The 24,664-nt window shown below is 44.9% G+C and overlaps 1 protein-coding gene across 2 annotated transcripts in view; it reads right to left on the reverse strand.

Annotated features, from left to right (window-relative positions):
* The window catches only part of FRAS1 (Fraser extracellular matrix complex subunit 1), a 406,500-nt gene extending 382,682 nt beyond the window's left edge, over positions 1 to 23,818 (reverse strand). For both annotated transcript variants that reach the window (XM_045993253.1, XM_045993244.1), the window contains exons 1-2: positions 23,625 to 23,818; positions 16,479 to 16,510 (exon numbers count right to left, since the gene is read on the reverse strand). In XM_045993253.1, the coding sequence (XP_045849209.1) occupies positions 16,479 to 16,510; positions 23,625 to 23,700 (108 nt within the window). In that variant the 5' untranslated portion in view covers positions 23,701 to 23,818. The remainder of the gene's footprint in view (positions 1 to 16,478; positions 16,511 to 23,624) is intronic.
* Between the last annotated feature and the right edge of the window lie 846 nt (positions 23,819 to 24,664).

The raw sequence follows: 24,664 nt of genomic DNA on the forward strand, positions 1-24,664 counted from the left end.
CACCTTTACCCCCACGGGGGTAAACCAAGCAGAGCCTTCAAGGCACATGCAGTGTGGTATCTATTTCGGCCCCTCACAGACCTTGGTGGTTAGTTTCTGTTTCTTAGCTGTATTCCAAACAGGTGAGTTTGCTGAAGGGGGGGGGGGGGGGTACCAAAGGTGAGAGGTCATCCCATTCGTGTGGTACATGTTGCATCTAGTTCCACACCTCACAACGCGTGGGCCCATCCAGAGACCCAGAAGACGGCAGTTTTCAAAACAGAACGAGAGGCAGAATAGTTCTCACGGTTCTACAGACGCACAAAAAGAAATCATCAAGTGCAGTGAAACGATGCTCAATACCAAAGATGAAAGCTCTTCATTCTGGCTCCTAACCTACCTCCACGCTTTATGACATCGCCAGCTTGGGGTAAAAACTGAATGTTACTACAGAGGGATGCAGAGGAGGAAGGCCGGGGCGTAAACAAAAAGCAAACAGACAAAAGAAGAAATACAGAATTTAGAAACTGTACCAAAAACAGAGATCTAGAACAGCGTCTACACTAATACTCAAACTGCACAATCCTTACAATGAGGTAAAACAAAAACAATAAGAAACAAAACAAAACATTAGGCTGTTTTCTAAAAACTGCTGTAGGTATTAAAAGTAGGGCACCTGGGGGCACCTGGGTGGCTCAGTTGTTAAGCATCTGCCTTCAGCTCAGGTCATGATCCTGGAGTCCTGGGATCGAGTCCCACATCGGGCTCCCTGCTCAGCAGGGAGTCTGCTTCTCCCTCTGACTTTTTTCTCATACTCTCTCTCTCAAATAAATAAGTAAAATCTTAAAAAAAAAAAAAAAAAGTAGGGCACCTGGGTGGCTCAGGGGGTTAAGCCTCTGCCTTTGGCTCAGGTCATGATCTCAGGGTCCTGGGATCGAGCCCCGCATCGGGCTCTCTGCTCAGCGGGGAGCGTGCTTCTCCCTCTCTCTCTGCCTGCCTCTCTGCCTGCTTGTGATCTCTCTATGTCAAATAAATAAAATCTTTCTAAAAAATTTTAAAGGAATGCTATGGCATGGCTCCAAAGTTTTTCCAAAAAGACCCTTTTTAAACCCACCTTTCTAGTTCTTTGTTCTTTCTCTCTCTTTCTTTCCCTCTGGCATAGCCCGAGTTTCCATACAATTCTCTTACATAAATACTCAAATATTTTGGACTCATGCTGACACAAAATCACGTGGGTCCTTCCACCCAGGACTTCTCAAGACCCTTTGCTTTCCTGACCATTCCTCAGCTCTGCTCCTTTGCCTAAACTACCAAAACTCACCAGTTTCTCCTTGCTTTGAACCGGTGACATCGACAGTCCTTGAGTCACAAGGGCTCTCTTCAGCCCACATCGGGAAATATCCAGCATGAAATATAACCTCCTTCATTTATTCATTTCCTTACTTCATTACTAAACAGTGAGTCGCTAACCTTCTGTCTTCGTTAGAGACAGGAGGTTGAGGATTGATTTCCTTTCCTTGAAAGCAGTCTTTGAGGGTCTCAGTGAATAGAAGCAAGTAAGTTAAATATCCCAGAGAAAGCTTCCTTCCACTGGGCAAGGAAAGCTTAATTTACAGGCACTATAGGGCATTAAATTAAGGATAGGAAAATGACATTTCTTAACTTACTCACAGTTTTCCAAAACTCCTATTTTTCTATACTTCTAGAAGTCCGGGGGTTGGGGACACTGTAAGTCCAAAAAGGCTAGAAATGGTAACTCTTTCAGATAATGGTCGAAAGCTCCTAAACACCTGAATCGTGCCACAGTTTAACTGACTCTGCTCTCGTTCCTTACGGTGGGACAGTGATTCCGGAATGGACGCTGCACATCAAATCACTGACTCATCTCGGAGGGCTGGAAAAACATCCGGCCGCACACACTCTGAGCCCCATCTTTCACTCTGTAAATGTTCAGGCTCCATTACAAACTGTTTTCTCTTTCTACTGGTCATTTATCAAAGGAAAATAAATGAAAGAAGGAAGAACCAAGAAATGTTCCAAACAAGCATGTCAAGAAAACAATAAAACATCCCACTTTGAAATGCGTTAACATCTAACCTGACACCCGTTTACTTTACCGCCTGCCCCCAAATTACCGAAAAGGACGTCAATACAGCCCTCATTCATCAAATACGTCCGTGCTTTTGCTGAGGATTATTTTCAAACAAGTAAATGTTTATCACAGAATGAAATGCGTCCAACTACCCTTGTGCCTCAACTTCAGATAAAAGCAAGTAGACATGGGTGTTGTCTCGGGCTGACCACGGTGTGGGGAGTCAAGAGACAGGACACCTGGTTCCAGTGCCGCTTTCTCGCTGATGCGGCCAACCGAGCAGATGGTGGCTCTCACTTAAGATTTAGTAAATGCGCCACACTGCCTCCAATGTCTACTTATCCTTGCAGAGAACATCTGCTCCCATCTCTTCGGCCAGCACACTTCCATTGTTAGAAAGGGCCTCTCTACTGGGTAGTGTGGTAAATCGTAAGGTTTCTCTCTTCCCATGAGGGTATGATTACAGCTGGGGGTAAGATCCTTAATGCAAGCAAGATCAATCAGAATTTTTCCAAGAACTTTGACTGGAAACTCACCCCCCAAAAGGGGGCTCTCTGTGAACACGAACTATCTGAACTATGTAAACCAACATGGCCACCACGAAGAGGCTGCCGGAGAATGATGCTAACCCAGGGTAATGCACAGCCAAGAGAGATTTCATATGATCGTGGCGGGAGGAGCTGCACCAGAAGCCAAACCCCGAGACTTCCAAGTCAAGGGAGCAAGAAGTGACAGGCTTTGCTTATGCTGGTTTGAGCTGAGTTTCCATCACTCACACTGAGTCCTAAATAATGTAATTTTCATCAACCTTCTCCCACTTTGCTTCTATCTTTGCAGAAGACCCTTGTCTATATCATCCTTGCCACTTATGGTTTGATCCCACTCCAGCCACCTTGTCCCTTCTGTCCCTACATTTTCCTAACTTCTATCCTCTCTTTCTCCTTTGGTTCCATACTCTCTCCTTAACAAGCTTTCTCCCTCCTTTTGAAATAAAACGGGTTTTTCCCAACTACCAGACTCTAATCACAGAAAAGCACATTTTAAGAAAGAGTTTTAATCAGAGTTTCAACTGAGGACTCTGCCTTTCACTTAATGTTACCCCATAAATGCGTCTACATGGCTAGATCTTCTTCACGCCTATTATTTTAATAGCTGTATAATGCTCCACGTCAACTTCATCTACGGGGATTTACTTAACCCCTCCTCTACAACAGACATTTAGATAACTTCTTAATTTATAGTGCAAATAATGCTGGAAAGAACTCTTCTTTAAATATAATTTTTCTTTCTTCTAAATTAATTCCTTAGGGCAAATTCCCAGAAGTCTCATCAAAATTGGACTTAATCATTTAATGGCCAGGGGCGCCTGGGTGGCTCAGTGGGTTAAGCATCTGACTCAGTTTTGGCTCAAGTCAAGATCTCAGAGTCCTGAGATTGGGCTCCACATTCCGCAGGGAGCCTGCTTGAGATTCTCTCCCTCCCCTAGCCCCTCCCCACGTGCATGCACACTCTCCCTTCCTCTCTCTCTCAAATAAATAAAGAAATAAATCTTTAAAAAATATTTTTCCTTGGCCTTTTGTGATTTGAGACCTGTTTTTTTAATATACACCTACTAAAATGATTTCTGAGACACTTCAGCACAAAGAAGAAAACATTAAAATATCTCTTTATATCTGTTTATTTTAATAGGTCTTAAGTGCAGTTGTTTTCTCCTCTGTAATGCTAAGGCACTAGGGTCTGAAACATTTCATTAACTTTAACGGAAGTACACATACGAGGGGAGCTGAGTTAACCTTCATTTGGGGAAAACATTTGTATGATTCCATAAAGAAACTTAACACAGGGCAGAACCACTCAGTCCAGGAAGAGAGTGCATAACGAAGGATAATCATTTATTTATTCGTTCATTCAATGCCTAGCAATGTCCTCTACAGAGATATAAAAATGAGGACAGTGTAATCTACGTCCTCAGTGGGAGACAGGTGTCCCGATAACTGAGTACAGTCCGTTGACCTAAGGCGGAACAGGCACCAATACCGTCAACTTCAGCGGGAAGTTGACAAAGCCTCTCACAGGGTGTTGTCGGTGCCTTTTCCTTTCCTTTTATGGTCTATGATTGTCTGGTTTCTTTTCTTTGAGAACAGATTTATAGTACTTTTACTATAATAAATAGGTGAAATGGCCATTTTCCCCTTAGAGAAATCAAAAAAGAAAGCTGTCACTCTCAAGAGTTGGAAGGATGGTCTGGGTTTTGTACTTTGATTTTTAAAAAACACTATTAAAAAAAAAACACGACTGACCCTTTCCAATGGTTGTCTTCTTACCTCTATAATTTATTTCTAGTTCTAAAAAAAATAGAATTCTTAGTTCTTTTATGATAGCCACCGTATAGTACATCATTAGTTTTTAATGGACTGTTCAATGATTCATTAGTTACATATAACACCCAGTGCTCATCACAACACGCTGGAATTCTTAGTTTTAAATACACAATCTCCCTTGCAGCCTAACTGTCCTTGACCGTAATAAGTTTGCATAAAACCACCTCTCAGGAATACATATATCTTGAACTAACAGTATTTCTTATATCATGCTTTATATTTATCTCTGTGTTATTATTGAGGTTTTTCCTCCAAGTTGTCAGTGAAACAATGTAAGAAATATAAAAAGACTTTTTCCTCTTCAACATCCTAATTCATTCCACTAAAGTGGTAACCAAAAGTAGCCATTAACATGAGTTTTTCTCCTTTTCATACACTCTTGAGTTACCTTATTCCCTCAAAATCTTCCTCTCTTCTCCTCCTAAATCCTCAAACTATCAAGAATCTTTTCTGGTTCATGTTTTTTCAAGAGATCCTTCTGTTCCTTAAAGTATCTTACCATACTTGATCTTTCTTCTAAAACACACATTTTTTTAAAAATCTTTTTATTTTTATTATCAAAGTGTAGTTGATAGATGTTATATTAAAACACATTTTAATTGTAGAAATTGATCAATCTAATAACATTCTAAAGGCAAACAAAAAGATAATACGTTTCTGTTGTCCAGCATGGGAGAAAACCTATACTCTTCAAAATCTGGGGTAGGATATATAAAATAACAAGGTTTCCATTAAAAAAAAATTTAATAACATAGAACGTACTTTATCCTAGTACTATCTGGAACATAATTCAATCTTTGCAAATTATAAAGAAGAAATGAGAAATGCCAATTAGATTAAAGGGGGAAGGAAAACAATTACAACACCACCTCGGGGGGCATCATGATGAACATCGACATTAAAGGGATTAATGCCTATTAATAGGGAGTTCTACTTGACGTATCGCCAGATGAAGCCATTTTTGCTGAACTAATGATGAACCTGACAGTACTGACTCACTGTCGGAATAGGTCTGCAGACGGATCTTTGTCAGCAATGATGATCAGTTATGGGAAGCCCCTCACATCCTCTCCAAAGCCCTACAGAGCAACATGAGGACCCTGGTGAGAATGAGAAGAGGGAGGAACACAGAGGAAGGTGCCATGATATCTCCCTTCCAACAACACCTCATCAGTGTGTAGTGACAAGAGTTAAAATTTGAGAACAAATGATTTCCGTTTCAAAGGGTCCCAACTGCCAACAGAATGTAACTCAAACGCCTTCTTCCTCACCCTCTGTGATCCAGCGTTTCAAAGTCCTTTCTCTGTTTCATCCCTTCCCTTCCCACATGTCAGTCCCACCGGACTACCCTTGCCCTCATGCTCTTACTCATACTGACCCTCCACCCTAAGAGCTTTTCCCTCGTCTCTTCCTGTTCTAAACCGACCCACATTGGAAGGCTCAGATCAAAAGTGGTTTCCACCAGGAATAACAATATCCTCAACAGCTAGCAAGTACTTTCTACGTCCTATGTCCCAGGTGCTTCCACACAGTATCTCATTGACCTTGGCGGCAGCTCTGCTTACATGAACAAAACTATTATCCCCATTTAACGCTGAGGCCAGTGGCTTATCCAAGGTGGAACAGCCTTGATGAGCTCAGACTGAAACTCAGAACTCCGAATCCAGAGCTCCTCCCCTCAATCATGGGGCTGTGCTCCTTCACTGACACTTAGCCAAAGTGCTGTGAATTGAGCTCACTCTTTGATGGTAGCGTATGGGAGAGAACGGTTTTAGCTACACTCACCTAAAGCCCTATTTGTTCTGGTTTCAACAATTCAAGAATTTCTAGGCTCAGGTAACAAGCCCCCAGGAAGGTCAGTTCCTGTGCTGGTTACGTCAGCAGATCAATAGCCCAACGCCTAGAGGAAGCAAACTTTCTACCCTCATCCTCCATCAGCCTGCCGGGTTGACGAGTGGCGGCAGCAGCTCCGGGCACTGCACCCTTACCTGCCAAGAGTCAAAGACTAGTTTCAAAATCTCCCGTTAATGGAGAATTCTTTCTCCTGAGGCTCCCTTCTTGTGAAGGGATAGCAACATACAACTCTAATGCTTTCTTATCCTTGGAAGGTGGCATGATTTCTCTAACTGGTAAATTTGTTTTAAAGATTTTATTTATTTTAGAGAGAGAGAGAGAGAGAATGAGAGGGGAGAGGTCAGAGGGAGAAGCGGGCTCCCTGCTGAGTAGGGAGCCCGATGTGGGACTCGATCCCAGGACTCCAGGATCACGACTTAAGCGGAAGGCAGTTGCTTAACCAACTGAGCCACCCAGGCTCCCCTCTAACTGGTAAATTTAAAAAAGTGTGCGTGCTTAACTTGGTTTTGGCTCCCTTCCTCTTCTAGGGAGCCAACCTTTCATCCAAAAGCATAAGTTTCCTCTGTCTCTCCCAACAGTAATTCTTACCTGAGCAGCCTTCCCACGTGGGAAAGCTGCTTCAATAAAATCTGCCTGTGAAGGCGTAAGTGCCGGAATCTGGGGGTTCAGAACCAGTGAGCCCATTTGGTCCAGAAAAATCAAAGTCATATCCGCCACCTTAGCCTCACTGATTAAACAATAAAAAGGTGATGTTTTTATGTCTATATTTATTATTTGCTCATTTCTCAACTAGTTGAGAGCTTGAGGGGAGAGAGGAGCTACCTGTGAGGTTCTTTCAAGCATCAAAAGCTTAGCAGACTTCCACAGATCTCGTTGGCCACAATTAGGCCATGAACTCACTCCAAAACCAATCCTGGCCGGGGACTATATACTTCCTAGGTCACTTACACCTAGGCTTTACACCAGCCTTGTAGGGAAGGGGTGGCGACTGGGAAAAAATTGGGATTTTTGCCAAAAGGGAAAAAGAGAAAAGGGGCTAGCTCTGCTACGACATGACCTGGGGACAGAACTCGTGTCCTCCAGCCCATGGAAGCTGATCAGCAAATATCTGGAACCCAGTGGGATCACCCCTAGTACATCTACCGATGCAGTTAAGACAGGAAGAGGTTTCTTCCAGCCACTAACTTCAGGTCAGGGTTCCTTCTGTTTCTGTTCTCTCATCTCTCAGACTGACTTCCTTCTGGATTACAGGGAAATGCAGTATAGTCAGAGAACCAAAGAGTAAGTACCTATTTCTGTTAATAATTTTCTCTTGCTTGCGCTTACAGAGTCATTTCAGGAATGTGAGGTCTTAAGGAACTACAAAATCTGCTCTCCAGGGTGGACACCCTCCTCTCCCAAACCCTCCCCCACCATTCAATTTCCCTTTGGAAGAAAGGAATGACATAAATTTAATAAATAACTAATCTTGGGAGCTGTCAGGAAAGAACTCACAGGTCATGGCCCCAACTCAAGGGTCTCCTAGGCATAACAATGAACTTTCTTACTATGAAAGCTTTTCTCTTTTCTCCTCCCTTTCATTTAGTTTATAAGCTCTGGGAGCCTAAGAAATCATTGCTAAAAAAGAACTTTGCTGGCATACCAGGGGCGATGCACTTATTTTACATAAAACTGCTCGGATTTTACAAAATTATCTTGTGCCATTTTTCTATTTAAGTGTCCCTTCCTCTCCCAGAAGCAAAATGCCATCCATATGAAATTTTTAAAGCCAACTTTTCTTTAGACATTTGCCATTCAAATACCAAAAAAAAAAAAAAAAAAAAAAAGCTGGCTTAACTCATGATTGTCATTTGATATTTATATGTATTCTTTTTCCTTAGTAAGCAGAGGGTTTTAAAAAGTAAGCAAACGATGACAAGATAATACCATAAGGTGTCATGAATGAGCGACAGTTCTTTCCTAGGAGAGATGTACATCTGCATACATAAATGTACTGTGTATGAAATAAACATGCATAGGTATGTACTTTGTAGTTATAAACAGACAAATGGAGAAAGAAAATCAAAATGAGTACTAGTTATAAGGTAATTTAGAGCAAAAATGATAAAAACTTAAAAAAAAAAAAGTTGCGGAGAGTGTACGCTCTGGCCAGAAAATGGAGATATATGATCACATCTAGCATAGTTTGAACGAATTAATGTGGCTTCTAAGCTCGGCTGCATCTTCTATATTCAAAACAAAGCGAAAGAAATGTGTTAATTTAAAACATCTGTTCCTACCACAAGAATGTGAATAAGACTGAAAATGCATATGGATGATTCATCAATAAAAGTACAAAGTCTCTTATATTACTCCTCTCACACAACATTTTAGGAAGATAGAAATTCCCAGATAGGAAACCAGCACCTCTGACGACGATGGACAGTCTATAAAAACGCAGCAAGACAAAAGAATCATCCAAGACACCGAGCGTCCAAGGCTCACCACCTGGCACCCAGGGGTTCAAGATCTCCCCTTTTCCTAAAGAAATGTGTCGGGAGAAAGCCCTCACTGGGCCCTGGGGTCAGGAGGTTTTCTCACCCTAACAGCATCCTTAAGCAGAAATGCACAGTTCTCACCTTCAATCCATACAAGCAAGACCCCAAACTGGAAGTCATCTAGACAGAGCCAACACTCTTATTTCTGATGCTGACTGCCCGGTCCTGACTTGACTAGCTCTAGTTAAAGGAAATTCATTGCAGCGCCCAGCAGTGATGATTTGCTACCACTTTTCTGCAAAAAGACATCAAGTTTTTATCCCAGAAGAAGGACATTTTAGTAAGACTAGCTTTCCTACTTAAAAACATATTATTTAGTATTTAAAAATAAATGAAGATGGACCAGAGGCACTTAAAAATGTTGAATTCTTGTTAAGCTATAACAAAAAACAACAATATCCTACAATACCCAATAGTACTCTTAAGGGAAATTAAGGAATGGCTGCTTTTATTGCTTCCCTTCTGAGTGGATCCGCAGGAGGCCAAGCATTTCCCCTGATGGCTACAAAGTTCAGAGTGTTTAATAGTAGCCACCGGCCGCTGAAAGTCACTACAAGTTAGGGCGACTTTGAGCACTTAACAGAGGAAGCTTCCAAATTTTCTTCCTTTCTCTTCTCCACAAAGTCTCTTGGGCATGTTGGTAAATGCCAGCCCAAGTGCAAGTCTGAGGCATGCTCATGTCTATAGGGCTCTGTCTCTTGCACTACAGTCGCAAATAAAAGAAAGTAATGTTAGAGCACACTAGCATTCAAGAGCGACTCGTGGTGAAGAGCGTGAATTGTCTTCCTTTGTCCTTCTTACCCTTAACAAACAAGGCCTACAGATGAGACCCGAAGTTCTTGATGTTTCTCTGCCATAGTATAAACAGTAGATAATGCTCCAAGTGTATCAGACTTTGACAAACCACCAAAAATATTTTGTAAAAATTTTACTGGATACAAGTCAAAAACCTCAGTGAGATACTATCTCGTATCTGTTAAGACAGCTATTATCAAAAAGACACGATAACAAGTGCTGACTAGGATGTGGGGAAAAGGGAACCCTTGTGGCACCGTTGGTGAGAATATAAATTGATACAGCCAGTATGGAAAACAGTACGGAGCTCCCTCAAAAAAAATTAAAATAGAACTACCTAATGATCCGCAATCCTATTTCTGCATTCATAGCCAAGGAAATGAAATCAGGATTTTGAAGAGATATCTTTACTTCTATGTTCATTTCAGCATTATCCATAATAACCAACATATAGAAACAACCCACATAGCCATCATCTGGTGAACCAATAAAGAAAGGGTGGTGTACATATCCCAAAAAATACTATTTAGCCTTAAGTCAGTAGGAAATCCTGTCATTTGCAACACCATGGGTGGGTCTGGAGAACACTACGCTGAGTGAAGTCAGTCAGATGCAGAAAGACAAGTACGGCACAATCTCATTTATATACTGAATCCAAACTAGTCATACTCAGAGAGCAGAGGGGAGAAAGGTAGAGCCCAGGGCCTGGGGCAATTATGCAAGTTAAGCAAAATGAACAAATTCTGGAGATCTAATGTACAACAGAATGACTATAGCAGATAATACTGTATTGCATATTTGAAATTTGCCAGGAGGATAGATACATATGTATCTTTCTATATATCTATATATATTTTTTCGTTTCAAGTTTTTATTTAAATCCCAGTTAGTGAACCTATAGTGTAGTACTGGCTTCAGGTATAGAATTTAGTGATTCATCACTTACATATCACACCCAGGGCTCATGCTAGGAGGGTAGTAGATAGTAAGTGTTCTTGCCACCACCAAGAAAGAAAGAAAATGGTAACTAAGTTAATAGTGTGATTGTGGTGATTTTTTTTTTCACAATATATACATATATATTTTTCACAATATATACATATATCCTATCATTAAGTAGTACATCTGAAATACATACAATTTTCATTTGTCAATTATATTTCAACAAAGGTGAAAACAGATTTTTAATGGAATATGTAAGACAGATGGCAAGCAAGGGCTCAGCTGTAACTCCCCTTTCCTTTCAAGAAAGCATATCAAGCAAAATGAGGAAAGTAGTATTGTCACTAAGATGACCTTAAAACTGTTCAAATTAAATAAACAAAGAGCAACCTTGGGCACTATAACAAATTCCTTGTGACCTTCTTCACAACTGCTAACAACACTACAGTGAAGCTTCACCTGGGGTGAGAACGACACACGAGACTGTAATTCAAGCTTAAGTACTAGAGGATACTGAGAATCTGAAAGCCCGAGAGTGCGTGTAGAATACAGTAGTCGCAAGCTATATGAGGCTATTTATATTTTTATTTTTTTAACTAATTTGCATTAAGAAAAATTTTAAATTTAGTCTGACCAGCCACATTTCAAGTACTCCATAACCACATGTGGTTCATGGCCACCATATTGGATAGTGTATCTGTGGGACATTTCCTGCAGCACAGAACCTTCTACTGGATGGCACTCAGCTAAGGAATGTTGGAGAGGACCTAACGCTCTCGTTTTTAAATTTAGAAACTGAAAGCTCATTTCATTCAAGTCACTTACCCAATGCCACATAGCTAGTAATTACAGAGCCAGGACACAAGCAAGACAACTAGACTCTATCACTCAGTCATTTCCACTCTGACATTTTTGTCACCTAGATGATGTGAGTGCCAGTTTCTTTCCAACCGCAGTTCTGGGTTCTTTCACAAGCATGCTCTCAGTTAATCCTCCCATCAACCCTATGAGAATTATAATCCTCATTATATAGAAGATGCAATTAGAATCAGCTATATAAAATATCATACTTGAGGCCACACAGCAGGTATGTGGCAGTATCGGGATTCAAACTCCAAAGCCTAGATCTTTCTACTGCGCCATGATAGAGTAGTGAAGCAAACACTCCACATTTTTAATTATCCCTGACTTTATTTTCTTTCTTTCAAATGTGTTAAAATTTAGTGTCTCATAATGTACTTTGTCAGCATTTGTGAGCAAAAGTATTCCAAGTTGGAAAATGTCAACACTTAACATTTTTGATCTAGGGAAGAGGCATAGCTTTGTGCAACTCTTCCAATCACAAATGCTCACGGCAAGGATAACAGCAGTTAACCTTCATTGCATGTTGTAGGTCACAGGCACAGAGCTAAGTGCTTCATGGGATCTCCTCTAGCTTTCACAACCACCTTGGGAAGGAAATAGTTCATCTCCATTCTACAGATGTAAAAACTGAGGTTAAGAGGCCAGCGATCTACCTCTAGGGAAAAACCTAATAAAGGAGAATTATTTACTTGTGGTGATGCCAAAAGAAAGTTAAATTCTTTGTATTCAATATAGTGAAGGTAAGTGAAAAATATTGAAATGAAAAATTTATTTCTCTCCTCACACTCAAGTCCCCTGTCACAGTTAGACATATGAACAAGGTTGTTTCCTTCTTATAGACTCTTGATTTAACATGGTCATGCTCTCTCTTTCACCAAGGCTGACTTTAGAGAAAGTCCTGAGAGTTCAGGGGTGTAAGGGTACTGTGGGCTAAGAAACATAACCCAAACCAGATTTTTCAGTGTCTCTTAAGGTATAGGACCTTCCTGGGTATTCCGACTCCCTTCTGTTAATTTTTGACCTGAAAAAAGAGGAAAGTAGGAAAGACAGTGTTAAAGAAAGAGAAGAGAGACAGCGGAATCAGTACATAGCTGAGAGATGGCTATGCAGGGCTTAGGACCAAATCACAAGTCCACACAGCTGTCAAAGTTGGGAGACAACACGTTGTTGGGTGTGTGTGTGTGTGCGTGTGTGTGCGCGACCCAGCATATACAGATTTTTAAGACGGAACCACCGCCTCCAAATATTTCCTGTATCATGCGATAGATCCAGTACACGCCAGGGTAGGAGAGCCTCAGCTACACGGCAGGGGTTAGCTGGGGACAGCTGGCTTTTGCAGGCGCTCAGGACCCAGACTGGCAGGGACAGCTGCATGGCAGGTGCAGCACGGAGGGGCGGGCGCGCAGAGGTGAAGGTGAAACAGGCCAGTTGTGTTCAGAGACAACAGGCAGACCGGCTTGGCTGAGAGAAACGGGCTGCCTGGTCAGTGAGAACCGGGTTTGAACGCTACTTCTCACACTGACCACCTATATAATTTTTGGACAAGTGACAAGAGCCTCAGTTTCCTTATCTGTAAAGACAACACCCACTTCCTGGGACTGTCGACAGAGTAGGTGCTTATAACGGCTCCCCTCCTCGTGTTGTTCTTCTTGGAGGGCAAAGAGAGATTTTGTTGTGGTGGAAAAGCCCATGCCAGGCATGGCGCCTGGGTGTCGCCCCCATATGATCTGCCTTGCTCTCCAAAAACCCCTCAGGAGAGGCTTTATTTGTCCCCCTCTCACACAGGGCATCTAAGGTCACGTAACTGGCTCTAGGTCACGGAGCCCGTCTGCAGGGGAGGAGGAAGGGTCCAAACGCGGTCTGCCGGTGACAAGCATCACCAATGCTCCACCGCATGTGACAGCTCCCAGGCAGCGAGGGATGAGACTGGAGAAGCATCGGGGGAGAATCCTCAAGAGACGGGCTGAGAGTCAGCAGCGAGCAGCCAGGACCCAGATCCATGTCCTCATCTGCTAGATAGATTTTATGGAATTCTTCTGGGTAAAGCTGATGCTTTGCTATTTCCAAACAGACCCACTCTCTGCTTCTGGTTACTCGCCTGAGAAATGGATTAAGTTCAAGAATTTCACATCCCTTGCCCAGGTTTCTCACCTAGGATATGGGGAATTTGGACTACATGATCTCAGAAGTCACTTCCAGTTCTGAACCGTGTGTGGGTAGAATTTGGGTTTAGAACAGGGACATCCCACCAGCATCCTCAGAGCCAGTCCCCCACCACACCCCCCATGAAGCCTCTTACCCCCACAGAAACCCTCTCACCTAAAGGGTTGTTTAATCAGAAAAGTCCAGAATAGTGTCTAAATGTTCTTAAATTCTCTATTTTAATTCAAAATACAAAAACATACATTCATTCAATTTCATCCGATGCCTTTCTCCAGGACCAGATCAGATGGAGAGAGAACAGCAATTAATTACACACACAATTAACTGCATCCACAATGCATCATCTACGATTTCCAGTTTGAAGTTCCTTAAAATGGAAAAAAATACTTAAAATGGTTGCAAATAAATCCAATTGCAGAATCTCCCTGGATGTCTATGTTTTCCCCCAATCTTTTATAGTTGTTTCTCTTCCACTTAATTTGACAGCAAATTTTTAGTGACTCACCTCTGCAGAGTCTTTTTAAAGGATTCACCATAGTTTCCTTAGAAACAAGAACGTTATTTCTTTTCACACTCACATCTCGGCAGTTTAATTAAACTGTAAGTCAGATTTTGTCATCCCTCTGCGGCAGCTCCTCCAGGGGCGATACACCTTCCTGAGAGGACAAGCTCAAGTGCATACAGGGCTCCTGCCCACATCTCTGACCTCATCCTGCCCCTGGATCTTGACTGCAGCCACTGACTGACCTCCGTGAACCTCTTCAAATGGCCAGGCAAGCTCCCGCTTCGGGCTTTACCGTTGCTCTCTCCCTTCTCTGGAATTCTCTTTCCCTGGACATCCAGGCTGACGAGCGCTGAGAATGGCCACTTTCAGGTCTTTACACAAATGTTGCCTTCTCGGGGAGGCCGTCCCTGTCACCCTATTTGCAGGTGCCACTCTCATCCTCTATCTCCCTACTCCCCCACTGTTTTCCTCCCTGACATTCTCTATATTCTACTCATTAGAATTCAAGCTGCAGGAGGGCAAGGATTTTGTCTGTTTGCTCACTGGTGCATTCCCAGTGCCTAGAATTCCACAGCTGTTACTCAATAAACACTTGTTTAATAATAACTTTTATTCTTGTAATGTATGTATTGTCCTTCTGACTGAATTGCAGAATTACAATAATACGTATATCGGGCTTGAGGAGGTTTGGGAACACACACGGCTGAGTCTTGGTTTAAGCAAAGAAATCAGCTGGTGGGCATGAGGAGTGCCCTGGGGCACTATCGCACAGCCTACAAACCCCGAGCAGCCACAGTCCCGGAAGGAGCCAGGGCATGGAACCCAGGACAGCAAGGTCACCTATTAGGTGCAAACCACACGCTCTCTCCTTGAGCTGGATGCCATTGCCCTCTCCAAGTACTTGATGCTTTCGTGTTCTAATGCACAATAAGGCAGAGCAACATCAAAAATAGAAAACAGGCTGGCTGGCCACTTTCCTTCAGATACAGGGGAACAATAAAAAGAAAACAGGTTGGCTTGTTCTGGTCGATCCCTTAATGGTTGATTTACCTTTAGCAAATCTCTTAAAATCTCTCTCATCCTCGGTTCTTCATTAAAAGGGGGAGAGTATAAAATAATACATGGTCTGCTTATTTCACTCGTCTATTGTGTCAGCTAGATGAATAGCTACGAAAATATATTTTAAAATTATGAGGCACTGTATACAGTAAGCCATTCTCCTTGTATTCACATGGATAGCTGGCTTGACTATAATATCCACTACAGTTCCCCCAAACTGGTGATGTATTTTATAACACGTTGATTTTTAAATGATTCCCAAAACGTATTAAAGAAGAAACACAAGGAAAAGGAGGCTTTGAAGGGCAGGGAGTGAGAAAGTAAAGGAAAATGGCCTTCCCCTGATTCTTTAATGGAAAATTATGAGAGGGAAAAAACATAAATCTCCAGAGCGGGAGCTATAGTACATAAAGTTCAGAATCAAGAATATTACTGTGAACATCTGCAATTATCCAGACTGTTGGATGGTTCAGAGACTTCTCCTCTATCTGAAGACCACGAGGATAATCCAAGATGACTTGTTAGCATCACACACGTCAGTAGCAGGTTGTGATGTAAATGACCAAACCCTCCCCAACCATTTCAGTCCTGTTTTTATTATAGCATTTATAAAACCAAAATAAAGTGGTAAAGAATGACGTGCCACACCATTTATTAGAGTTGATGGAGTGTAGACCGTCTTTTCGATAAGGCTCTAACACACTGCTATGCACCACAGTACAATATTAATGAAAAGAAACGCATGAGACCTGCATCAGCTTTTCCGCCAAGTCATGATGACAGGACATTCAAAATCAACTCTACCCTACCGTGGCAAAAGTTCAGAGACAAAATGTTAAGTTGCTTGTTATTTACAAAAACTTAAAGTCATAGTTCAAAGCCACGGTCAGGAATCCTCCATATTGTACTCCATTTAATAACTGTACTTTTTTTGGGGGGACGGCTCAAAAAAAGAAGCAAATGCAACGGGAAGATAAACAAAGTTGTGCCTTTTTCATATCCGACAGGAAAATGGGATCTAATTTTCTTTCGGATCCAAAGAACACAAAGGACAGCCATGAAATGCAAATTGTGTTGGGTGTTGGAGCTTCTTCTCCAATACCTGAGTATTCAAATGGAACTAATTCACTCTGGAAAAGGTATTAAGTAATTGAGCATGATTGTGCCAAAATGAGGGATAATCCTCAAACTGTGAAGGAAAAATAAACACATTTTTACAAGGATAGGGTCACCTCATTCACTCAGCAACCCCAGTCCAGCATTTTACATTTGAAAGAAATAAAGCAAAAATAGGAAGGATGACCTACCGCCAACAAGGAACCCTGATAGACACAAGCACCTGTAGGGAAAAACAAAACAAGAATTAAAAGGAATGCAAAATAGACCAGCAGGCATTGCCCCAGCAGACTTGGGCTAAAACTCCATCTACATGCATCACAGTCTGCAAATTGTGCTTTTTCCAAAATCTGAAAAGCTCGAACATTCTACCCCTTCGGGAAATAAACCCATACAACACAACAACACTTCTTGGACACGCACAAGGGAAAGCATCATTAACACTTACTATTTTAATTTTTAAATAAATGTATTTATAATGGCATGCTGCGTGTGCACTGTGTATTTTTCTATGTGATAAATCAGCAAAGCCTCCCTCATCTAGTTCCGATTTACTCATCCAGGCTTCTCTGCCACTCTTTGTTTACCCAAATCCTCCATTCCGACCCAAGAGGCCCACTTGGGATCTGGTGGTCAGACTTTCATATCTCCATCCCTTTGCTCATTTTTTTTTTCAGCAGGAGACACACTAGGTCTACTCAAGTTCCTTAAATTTGATCCCATCTCCTTCATGAAGTTTTCCAGCCCCACAGGATTATGCCCCTTCCCCTTTGCCTTCATAGCACTCCATGTTTACATCATCCATTCATTCTTGTAAACTTCCTTGCAACATTGTTGCTAAAAGCCTGTGAAACTGTTGCGTCTACCCCACACCGACTGCATCTGCACAGACTCTTGGCAGAGGGGCTGCTTCTCCTTCTTTGGCTTCCCTAACTCTTCACCTCGAGGCAGCCACTTAGGTATCTGGGCGATTATGTATTTCTCGCCTTTCACAGAGTATGTTCCTCGTCAGGGATGTTACATTTTACAGAGAGATGTGCAGACTGTCGACACTTGGAAAGAACTCCTCTTGGGCTCTTGAACTCCAATACCCTTTTCACCTTCTTTTCACTCAATTTTTCTTTCTAATAGACTGGTTATGAATGGATACATCTTCCCATTTTCCATTCAGTCAGCATCAAATAAAAAACAGAAATTTCTTTGAAATGGAAAAGAAGGTTAAATGTGAATGGAAGAGCCTATATTTTCCGAATCATAAAATAAATCTTTCCAAGCATTATATTTGAAAACAAGGTAAAATTGCAATCTTAATTAAAAAAAAAAAAAACAAATTCATTCTCAACCAATCTTTGAACAGCACAACAGGTGTTTTTTTGGTTTTTTTTGTTGTTGTTGTTTTGTTTTTGGTTTGTTTTGTTTTTACCTAGAAACATGTGGGTAGTGTGCTCGCAGCTACTCGCTCCGAAACCGAGCCTACGAAACAGACGGGAATAGCATACACACACCGCAGTGGAAACACATCTTCACAACAGGCCATTCTCGGTGTCCAAAGAGGGAAGGACCCATTTTACTATGGTGCTTGGCTTCCAACAGATCATTCGTGAAGTCTTAAAAATAATAACTTCTTGGGAAGGGACCAGTCTGCCTCATCCACCAAAAATGGAATCAGGAACAATCTTCAAAGAAATGAGATGGCTATTTACACTTGTGGTCTGATTCAGAGATCTCTATGAGCAAATTTATTGGAATGACTTTTGTGCCCTTGACATTCAAACAAGAATAACTTGAGATAAAACCTTGGGAGAAAATTCCTCTTCACTCACTCATGTCTCTTTGAGAAATACTTAGTATTCCAGTCTATGGTATGTCATAAGAGAAATATGTATGTATATATAAATGTATATAATAATCATATGATACACATGTATATACATAAAATAGTCATATAAAGATCATATAGATATATATCGACAAAATTCAATTTCTACATTACTTAAATGGACATATTTAATTCTTTCTGATGTTTAAAAAATAAAGAGCATCACTGAAGTACAATTTAACAAAGCTGAAACTCTAGAATAAACAAACAAAATTTAACCTTTAGAATAAGACCATCCTCGAATCATTTTACTGGCCCCCTAGCACTGCCTTCCAAAAGCCAATTATCTTTTGAAAGCTCCAAAAGGAATGAAGTCACTTAAGAAATATCCAACTACCCACATCAGAACCCATTCCTGGGAAGTGGGACAGATGTTATAAACCCACGGGAACGTGACGACAAGGAAGCAACATCGAGTGTGGTACCACGCTCAGCTGGGCCAAGCCTGGGCAAGAGGCTCCAGTCAAAACAGTGTGCAACTGCGGAGAGATCCCGTCATTAGGAGAAGGAAAGAACTCAATCTGCGCCGCTCTGTGATGTACAGTTCCAAAAGAAATAAGCTCTGCCTTCTGAGGGCTTTCCTAAAACAGAACAGCTCTACCCGGAAGGCAGCTGCATGAACGTCTCCACTAACGCGGCTTCCAAAACCTCGTTTCTACTCCCTCGAGAAAATGCAGCGTTCCAGTGTGCTGCCCGGATTCCAGTGTGCTGCCCAGGGCCATCAAACACCCATCGCCCCCCAGTGCCAGCTGCGGTCCTCCGAGGCGAGCGCATTTCTCCCGCAGCAGCACATGCCCCACGCCCACTGGCACACCAGCCAGGAGGTGGTTGGCAGGGGCGCTGGGTGCAGCTTCTGGTTCTGCACTAGAGCGGAGGCCTTTTCTCCAACTGACCCACCCCATAACGTGGAAACAAATTTGCTCTACCCACTCCTCGCTTTTTTCCTAAAGGAGAACAGGTCTATGAGAGGTTGATATTGATGCTTTATTTGCACTTTCAAGGAAACTCCAGCTCAGGATGAATTCTGGCAGATGGTGAGGGTCTGGGAAGAGAAAGAGGGCTTCTTCAAGATAAAACAGGAAAAATAAGAGACAACAGAAGCTAGAAGCCTCAAACCCAAGAACCTCGCCGGTTTTAAGGCACAGAATACAACTGAGATACTGCGTCATTTAAATTCCAGCGCTCTGTGAGAAAAGCGCGGAAAGTTTTGCAGGGGTGAAGTGATCCCATCCGGCGGGGAGAAGGAAGCCGGGATCCTCAGCTCTTCCTGCATGTGGCCAGGCTCGCGGGTCGCACAGGCCAAAGGTTACTTCCTACTCATTGAACTAAGTGTCTATTTTAAAGCCCCTTTTCCCATTCTCACATGCTCCTTTACGAGATACCTGGATGAAATCAAGTTTTCAGAGAAAATGTGGACTCTAATTTGTGCCAGTACTCACTTCCAGAAACTCTTCACTACAGAAATCATACCTGGTAAACGGAGACAATTAGAGAAGTTAAATCCAAGAGCCGCAAAACATCAGGCAGAGTGGGATATATGGCCAAAAAACAAAGAGATTCGGAGAGCACGGTATCGCAAACCGTGTCGGGACCAAGCAGGCACGAGTTAGCATTTCAATGTTCAAGCTTTAGGTTGTGTTCTAATTCAGCAGAGGGCGTCTACACCGTGGAACAGTTAAAATAGAATCGTTTTCTGGATGGACAGGACAGCTCACGTCCGGATTACTGTAACCCAGGATTCAGATCAACTAACAGAGTAGCTACAACGAAAACGGGCCAAGCGATTCTGAACTATTGTAGGACTTGGCACACAACCGCGACTTCGCCATGTGGGGGAGGGTACTTAGCACCACTTGTGTCTGAGCGAAACTGAGGGACATGGCCACTTGAGCCCATGACCGTGAACACAGATGGCTCTGGTTTCACTGAACAGTGTGCGCCGGATCTAATCCCGAGAGGAGAACAGAAATGGAAACAGCCTGTGACGATACACCTCTTCATTTTCACTAGCGGGTAGTTACAAAAGCCACAAGGGCAAGTGTTCAACACTGGGAAACCCACCAAGGACCAGTGTTTACATACCCCTACTTCTACTTCCGATACTAACAGTTACTGGGTGTGCAGACTTCTGCGGGGCAGGTAGTGTGTGGTCCCCTTCCCAGACATCACTACACACATAAGCGCTCAATAAAGACTTGCGGAACGGAAGAATGAAGAGAGAGGCTGTTTTCCCCAGCCAATGTCTTCTCTCTATTCACCTTGGGTTTTCAAGATTAAATCTTACACAGAAAGAACTCTCCAGCCAAGAGAAGAACCAAATATGCTGACCTACCCATAAATAAAACACACTGTCTATCAAATGATCTCTTCCAACGTATTCTGTTGCTGGCATTCATTTCTAGGAAAAGTCTGGAAGACTGTGGGATTGACCAAGCCGCATGAGGAGTTACAGGACACAGACTAGAACCCAATTCTCTCAACCTCCAGTTCAATAACCTTTTCCTATCTCCAAGCCCCATGTTCTACCTAGTGTGACTTCACAGGATTTCCACAGGGAAACACAATTCAGAAAGTGCTTCTCCAGAAAATGTCATGGCAAAGCTGGTCTGATTTAGAAACCAGTCACATTTGCTAGAAGTTTCCCTGTGCTTCTTGATTTCATTAAGTTGTCAAATCAGAGGGGTTTGTCATCTTGGCAGTGTAAGACAGTATAAAATAACACTGCCAATGATTTGCTTGTAAAAATTCATTTTTCTCTTAATAACTGACATAAAATTCAGAACCAGAAAGTTGCAACTGACCACAGATTGGGCAGCAAATGTTGACCTTTTTTCCCTGTGCTGGTTGATTAGCAAAAGCATCTTATAACTATCACCTCGCCAGCTGACTTCTACATTTGGCAAATGACAGAACCACAGGCCGAAGAAGTTAGGTGGGTCATTCAAGGTCATAGGGCAGTTTGTCATCGAGGCCAGTGTAGGCTTAATTCAAAAGACTGATTAGGCAATGCTCATTCACATGGCCAGATGATGTGTAGATGTAAGAATAATTAGGAGCCATCCTATGCCCTCAGTGAGCACACAGCTACCCGAGGAAGATGGAAACTGCACCTTTATCCATGGAATTGTAGAAATCTTTACTGGTGTGTTCTAGAAGCATGTATGAGATGCTGTCTGAGCACTGAGAAGAAAACACCAATTCTGCCATGGCTCGGTGAGCAAAAGTATCAAAGCATATGTCACACCATGAGAAGCACACATGTAAATACTTCTTTTCCAGTTTTAAAAATCATTGCCAAGACTAATAAAAAAAGTTTGAGGAAATCTGTAAGATCCTTAAGCTTTCCAGCCTCGACTTCAGTGCCCTTATTTTGAAGAGAAAAAGAAAATCTTGACCGAACCAAATCAAAGTTCTCATCAGATGACAGCTGATTTTGGGGGGTAGGGGGGCTATGGGCCTGATATCACTTAATTAAATTTAATTAATTAAATTAAATGGGGTAATGTATGTAAAGTGCTTGGCATAGTAGGAGCCAAATAACATGCGCTCAGTAAATGTCCACATTCATTCACTCCTTACTAGACAAGGACCATTCCGAGTTGGATGGAAGCTCTCAGACATCTATCAATTCCATTTGTGAAATGATTCTAGAATATCCTGAAGGTGGGATGAAACGGTAAGAAGCAAAGTTTCCAAAGAATCTTTGGCGGAATAGCGCCCCTGGTGTCCTGCCCTCCACCCCTATCAAAGGAATTTGCAAGTTCTTAAACTTTGCCCATTGTACCAACCAGTCTTCCAAAGAGCGAACCCTGCAGGCTCTTAATAATAATGGCTTCTGTGATTTCAAGAGATTTGGTTCTGAAAAACGGCATCATTTCAGCTGCCCCTGCTGAGCTCTCTGGGAGAGAAAGCACGTTTTCTGCGTTGCTGGGATGACTCTAAATAAGAAACTTCCACCAAGCGAAAACAGGTTTCCAAGTCTCAAAATCAGAGTCAGGTCGCCTGAGTTAACTCTCCCATCTGATGTATCATTATCATTAAGCCCGGTAAGTTTTATTTTTTCCAGTGTGCACGCACACGCGCACATACAACACAGACATACTTCTACAGGTCAGGACCCCTTTGGACAAGGCTGCACAGGCCCCAGACGCGCTTTTCCCGGGGAACGTACTTGACACCCCCCCCCCGCCCCAGGGAGAGTGCGGGCAGGCGGAACCTGTCCCCACCGTAAAGTCCCCCCACTCTGCGCGGACTGCCGAGGCCGCTTTCTCCAGGGAAACTAGCTCGGGAAAGGCAGCTCTGAAGGCTGGAGGTCGACCCAGGCAGGGCTTTGTCCTCTGCCCGGCCTCCCGCCGCCCCCAGCCCCACGGCCCTGCTCTGCACCTTCAAGCCGCCCCCACCCCGCAGCAGGGAGAAGGCGCCCTTCCCCGCCCCGCCGCGTCTCGGATTTGCGGCGGAGCAGGTGAACTCCGCGGCCCGCAGCTTCATGAATAATGAATGGAGTCGGGAGGGGAAGCCGAGGGCCCAGCGCGGAGGATGAAGCCCTCTTCCTCCCGGCCCGCCACTCCCTTCCCCTCTCCAAGCACTCGCTAAAGGACTTTGCCGACTCCTCGGAGCAGGTGGAGGCTCCCAGCGCCGCGCTAGCCGGGGCGGGGCATCCCCCGACCACCCCGCCCCCGCCCCCGCCCCAAAGTCTTAGTTTACTTATTGATTCATTTGTTTGTCCGAACCCAGACTGCTTTTGCTATCACGGCGACAATTCCCTCCGACTCCTTTCTCTCCCCCGGCTCGGGGTTCTACACGCAGGCTGGAGCCCTGGAGGGAAACCGGGAGTCGGCGAAGTAAGAGCACGAAGCTGAACTATTAATCACTGCCCCTAAGGAGCAGGCAGGCTCCTGGCTCTCCGTAGTGGAGAGGCGCCTCTCCAGGCATGTGTCTACGTCCAGAGCGCGCTCCAACCGCCTAGTCGCGCAATCTTACTGGACTTTACAGGGACACTTACTGGGGCGAGGAGGAAGGGAGCGTGGCGAGGGTTTTAAGGCGCCGGATTTTACGTTTCCCAGGAGCGGGGGTATTTTTACGCAGGTAAGAGCCACCGTTCGCTCCTCGCCGACGCTTCACGTAGTTGCTTTCCGTTGGGGGCAGCCGGGAGTGGGAGAAAGAGAACCCAATCTCGGAGCCGCCGCCGCGACTGACCCCCCACCCACCCAAATGCACTCGGGGCAGGGAGGGGCGCCGGAGAAACCCGCTTGGGGCCGGAATGCAACACAATCAGCAGCAGGAGCCGCAGAAAGAGCCGCTCCAAGCTCCACTCCCACCCGCCCACCCCCGACCCCCAAAAAACTTCCACCCGACCCACAGTACCGTAAACCCGCTTGACTGTTTAAACAGCAGGATCACACACACACACACACACACACACGCACGCACGGTGGCGGGGTGGGGGCGTCGCGCTCACCTTCGGAATGATGAGGCAATGCTGCAAATCCCGCCAGTGCGAGGGCCACCCCGAGCCACACCTCGAAGGCACCCATTGCCGCTTCGCCTCCCGCACGGCTGGGGCCCAGCCTTCAGCATCCAAGAAGCCGCCGTCGCCGGGAACGCGGGCTCCGGCGCGCACGGAGAGCGGCGGCGCGCGGGCGGCTGCCTCCGGGGAAACGCAGCGCCGGCCCGGCCCGGGGGACACTCCTGGGCAGCTCCGGGGCGTCGGGCCGGGCGGGGGATTCGGTCCGCACGCAGCCGAGGGCTCCCCGGAGAAGCAGGTCCCCGACGTGCGCTGAGCTCGGGGGAACCGAAGAGGCGGCAAAGCGCGGTCTCCGCGGCGGAGTCTCCGGAAAGTTCCCGTCGCCGCCGACCCGACCTCCGCGCGCTCAGACCGCACCGCTCGGCTCCCGGGTGCCGCCGCGGAGACGCCGGCGCAGGTCGGTCGGCGGCGGCTTTTCAAAGTTCGCGTGACACCCCGTCGGCGCTGCGTCGGCAGAGGGGGTCGCCAGGGGCGCCGACGACCCGCCCACCCCGTGGCTGCGCCCCCGGCTCGGCGGCCCTCGGCGCCCGCAGCCGCCGGCGGGAAACTTTGCGCGGCGCCGCCGGCAGCTCCCGGACTCGGCGGCGCCCCTCGGGCTGCTCGCGAGCCTCCGCGGCGAGAACGGGCGCTGCTGCCGCTTTCTCGCCGCCGCCGGCTCCCGGCGAGGAGGGCTGCGGGGGCGCGGCTGGCTCCGGCTGGCTCCCCGCCGACCGCCGCCGCACGCGTCCCCGGAGCCGGGCTGCAGGGCCGAGCGGGGATCGCGGGAGCAGGCGGAGCCGAAAATGTAAACGCGCGGAGGAAGGGGCGGCGAGGCTGGGAGGATCCGAACTGCCGGCGCTCCGGGAGGGCTCGGACGCGCACGAGACCAGGCCCCGCCGGCTCCCGGCGTTTAAAGCTCGCAGGCTCCGCCCCGCGGCCTCCCGCGCCTCCTTCCCCGCTCCTCCGCTCGGCGTGAAAATGGACCCAGAGCCCCG

Source organism: Meles meles, chromosome 2 (genome assembly GCF_922984935.1).
Source record: "Meles meles chromosome 2, mMelMel3.1 paternal haplotype, whole genome shotgun sequence".
Classification (NCBI taxonomy): domain Eukaryota; kingdom Metazoa; phylum Chordata; class Mammalia; order Carnivora; family Mustelidae; genus Meles; species Meles meles.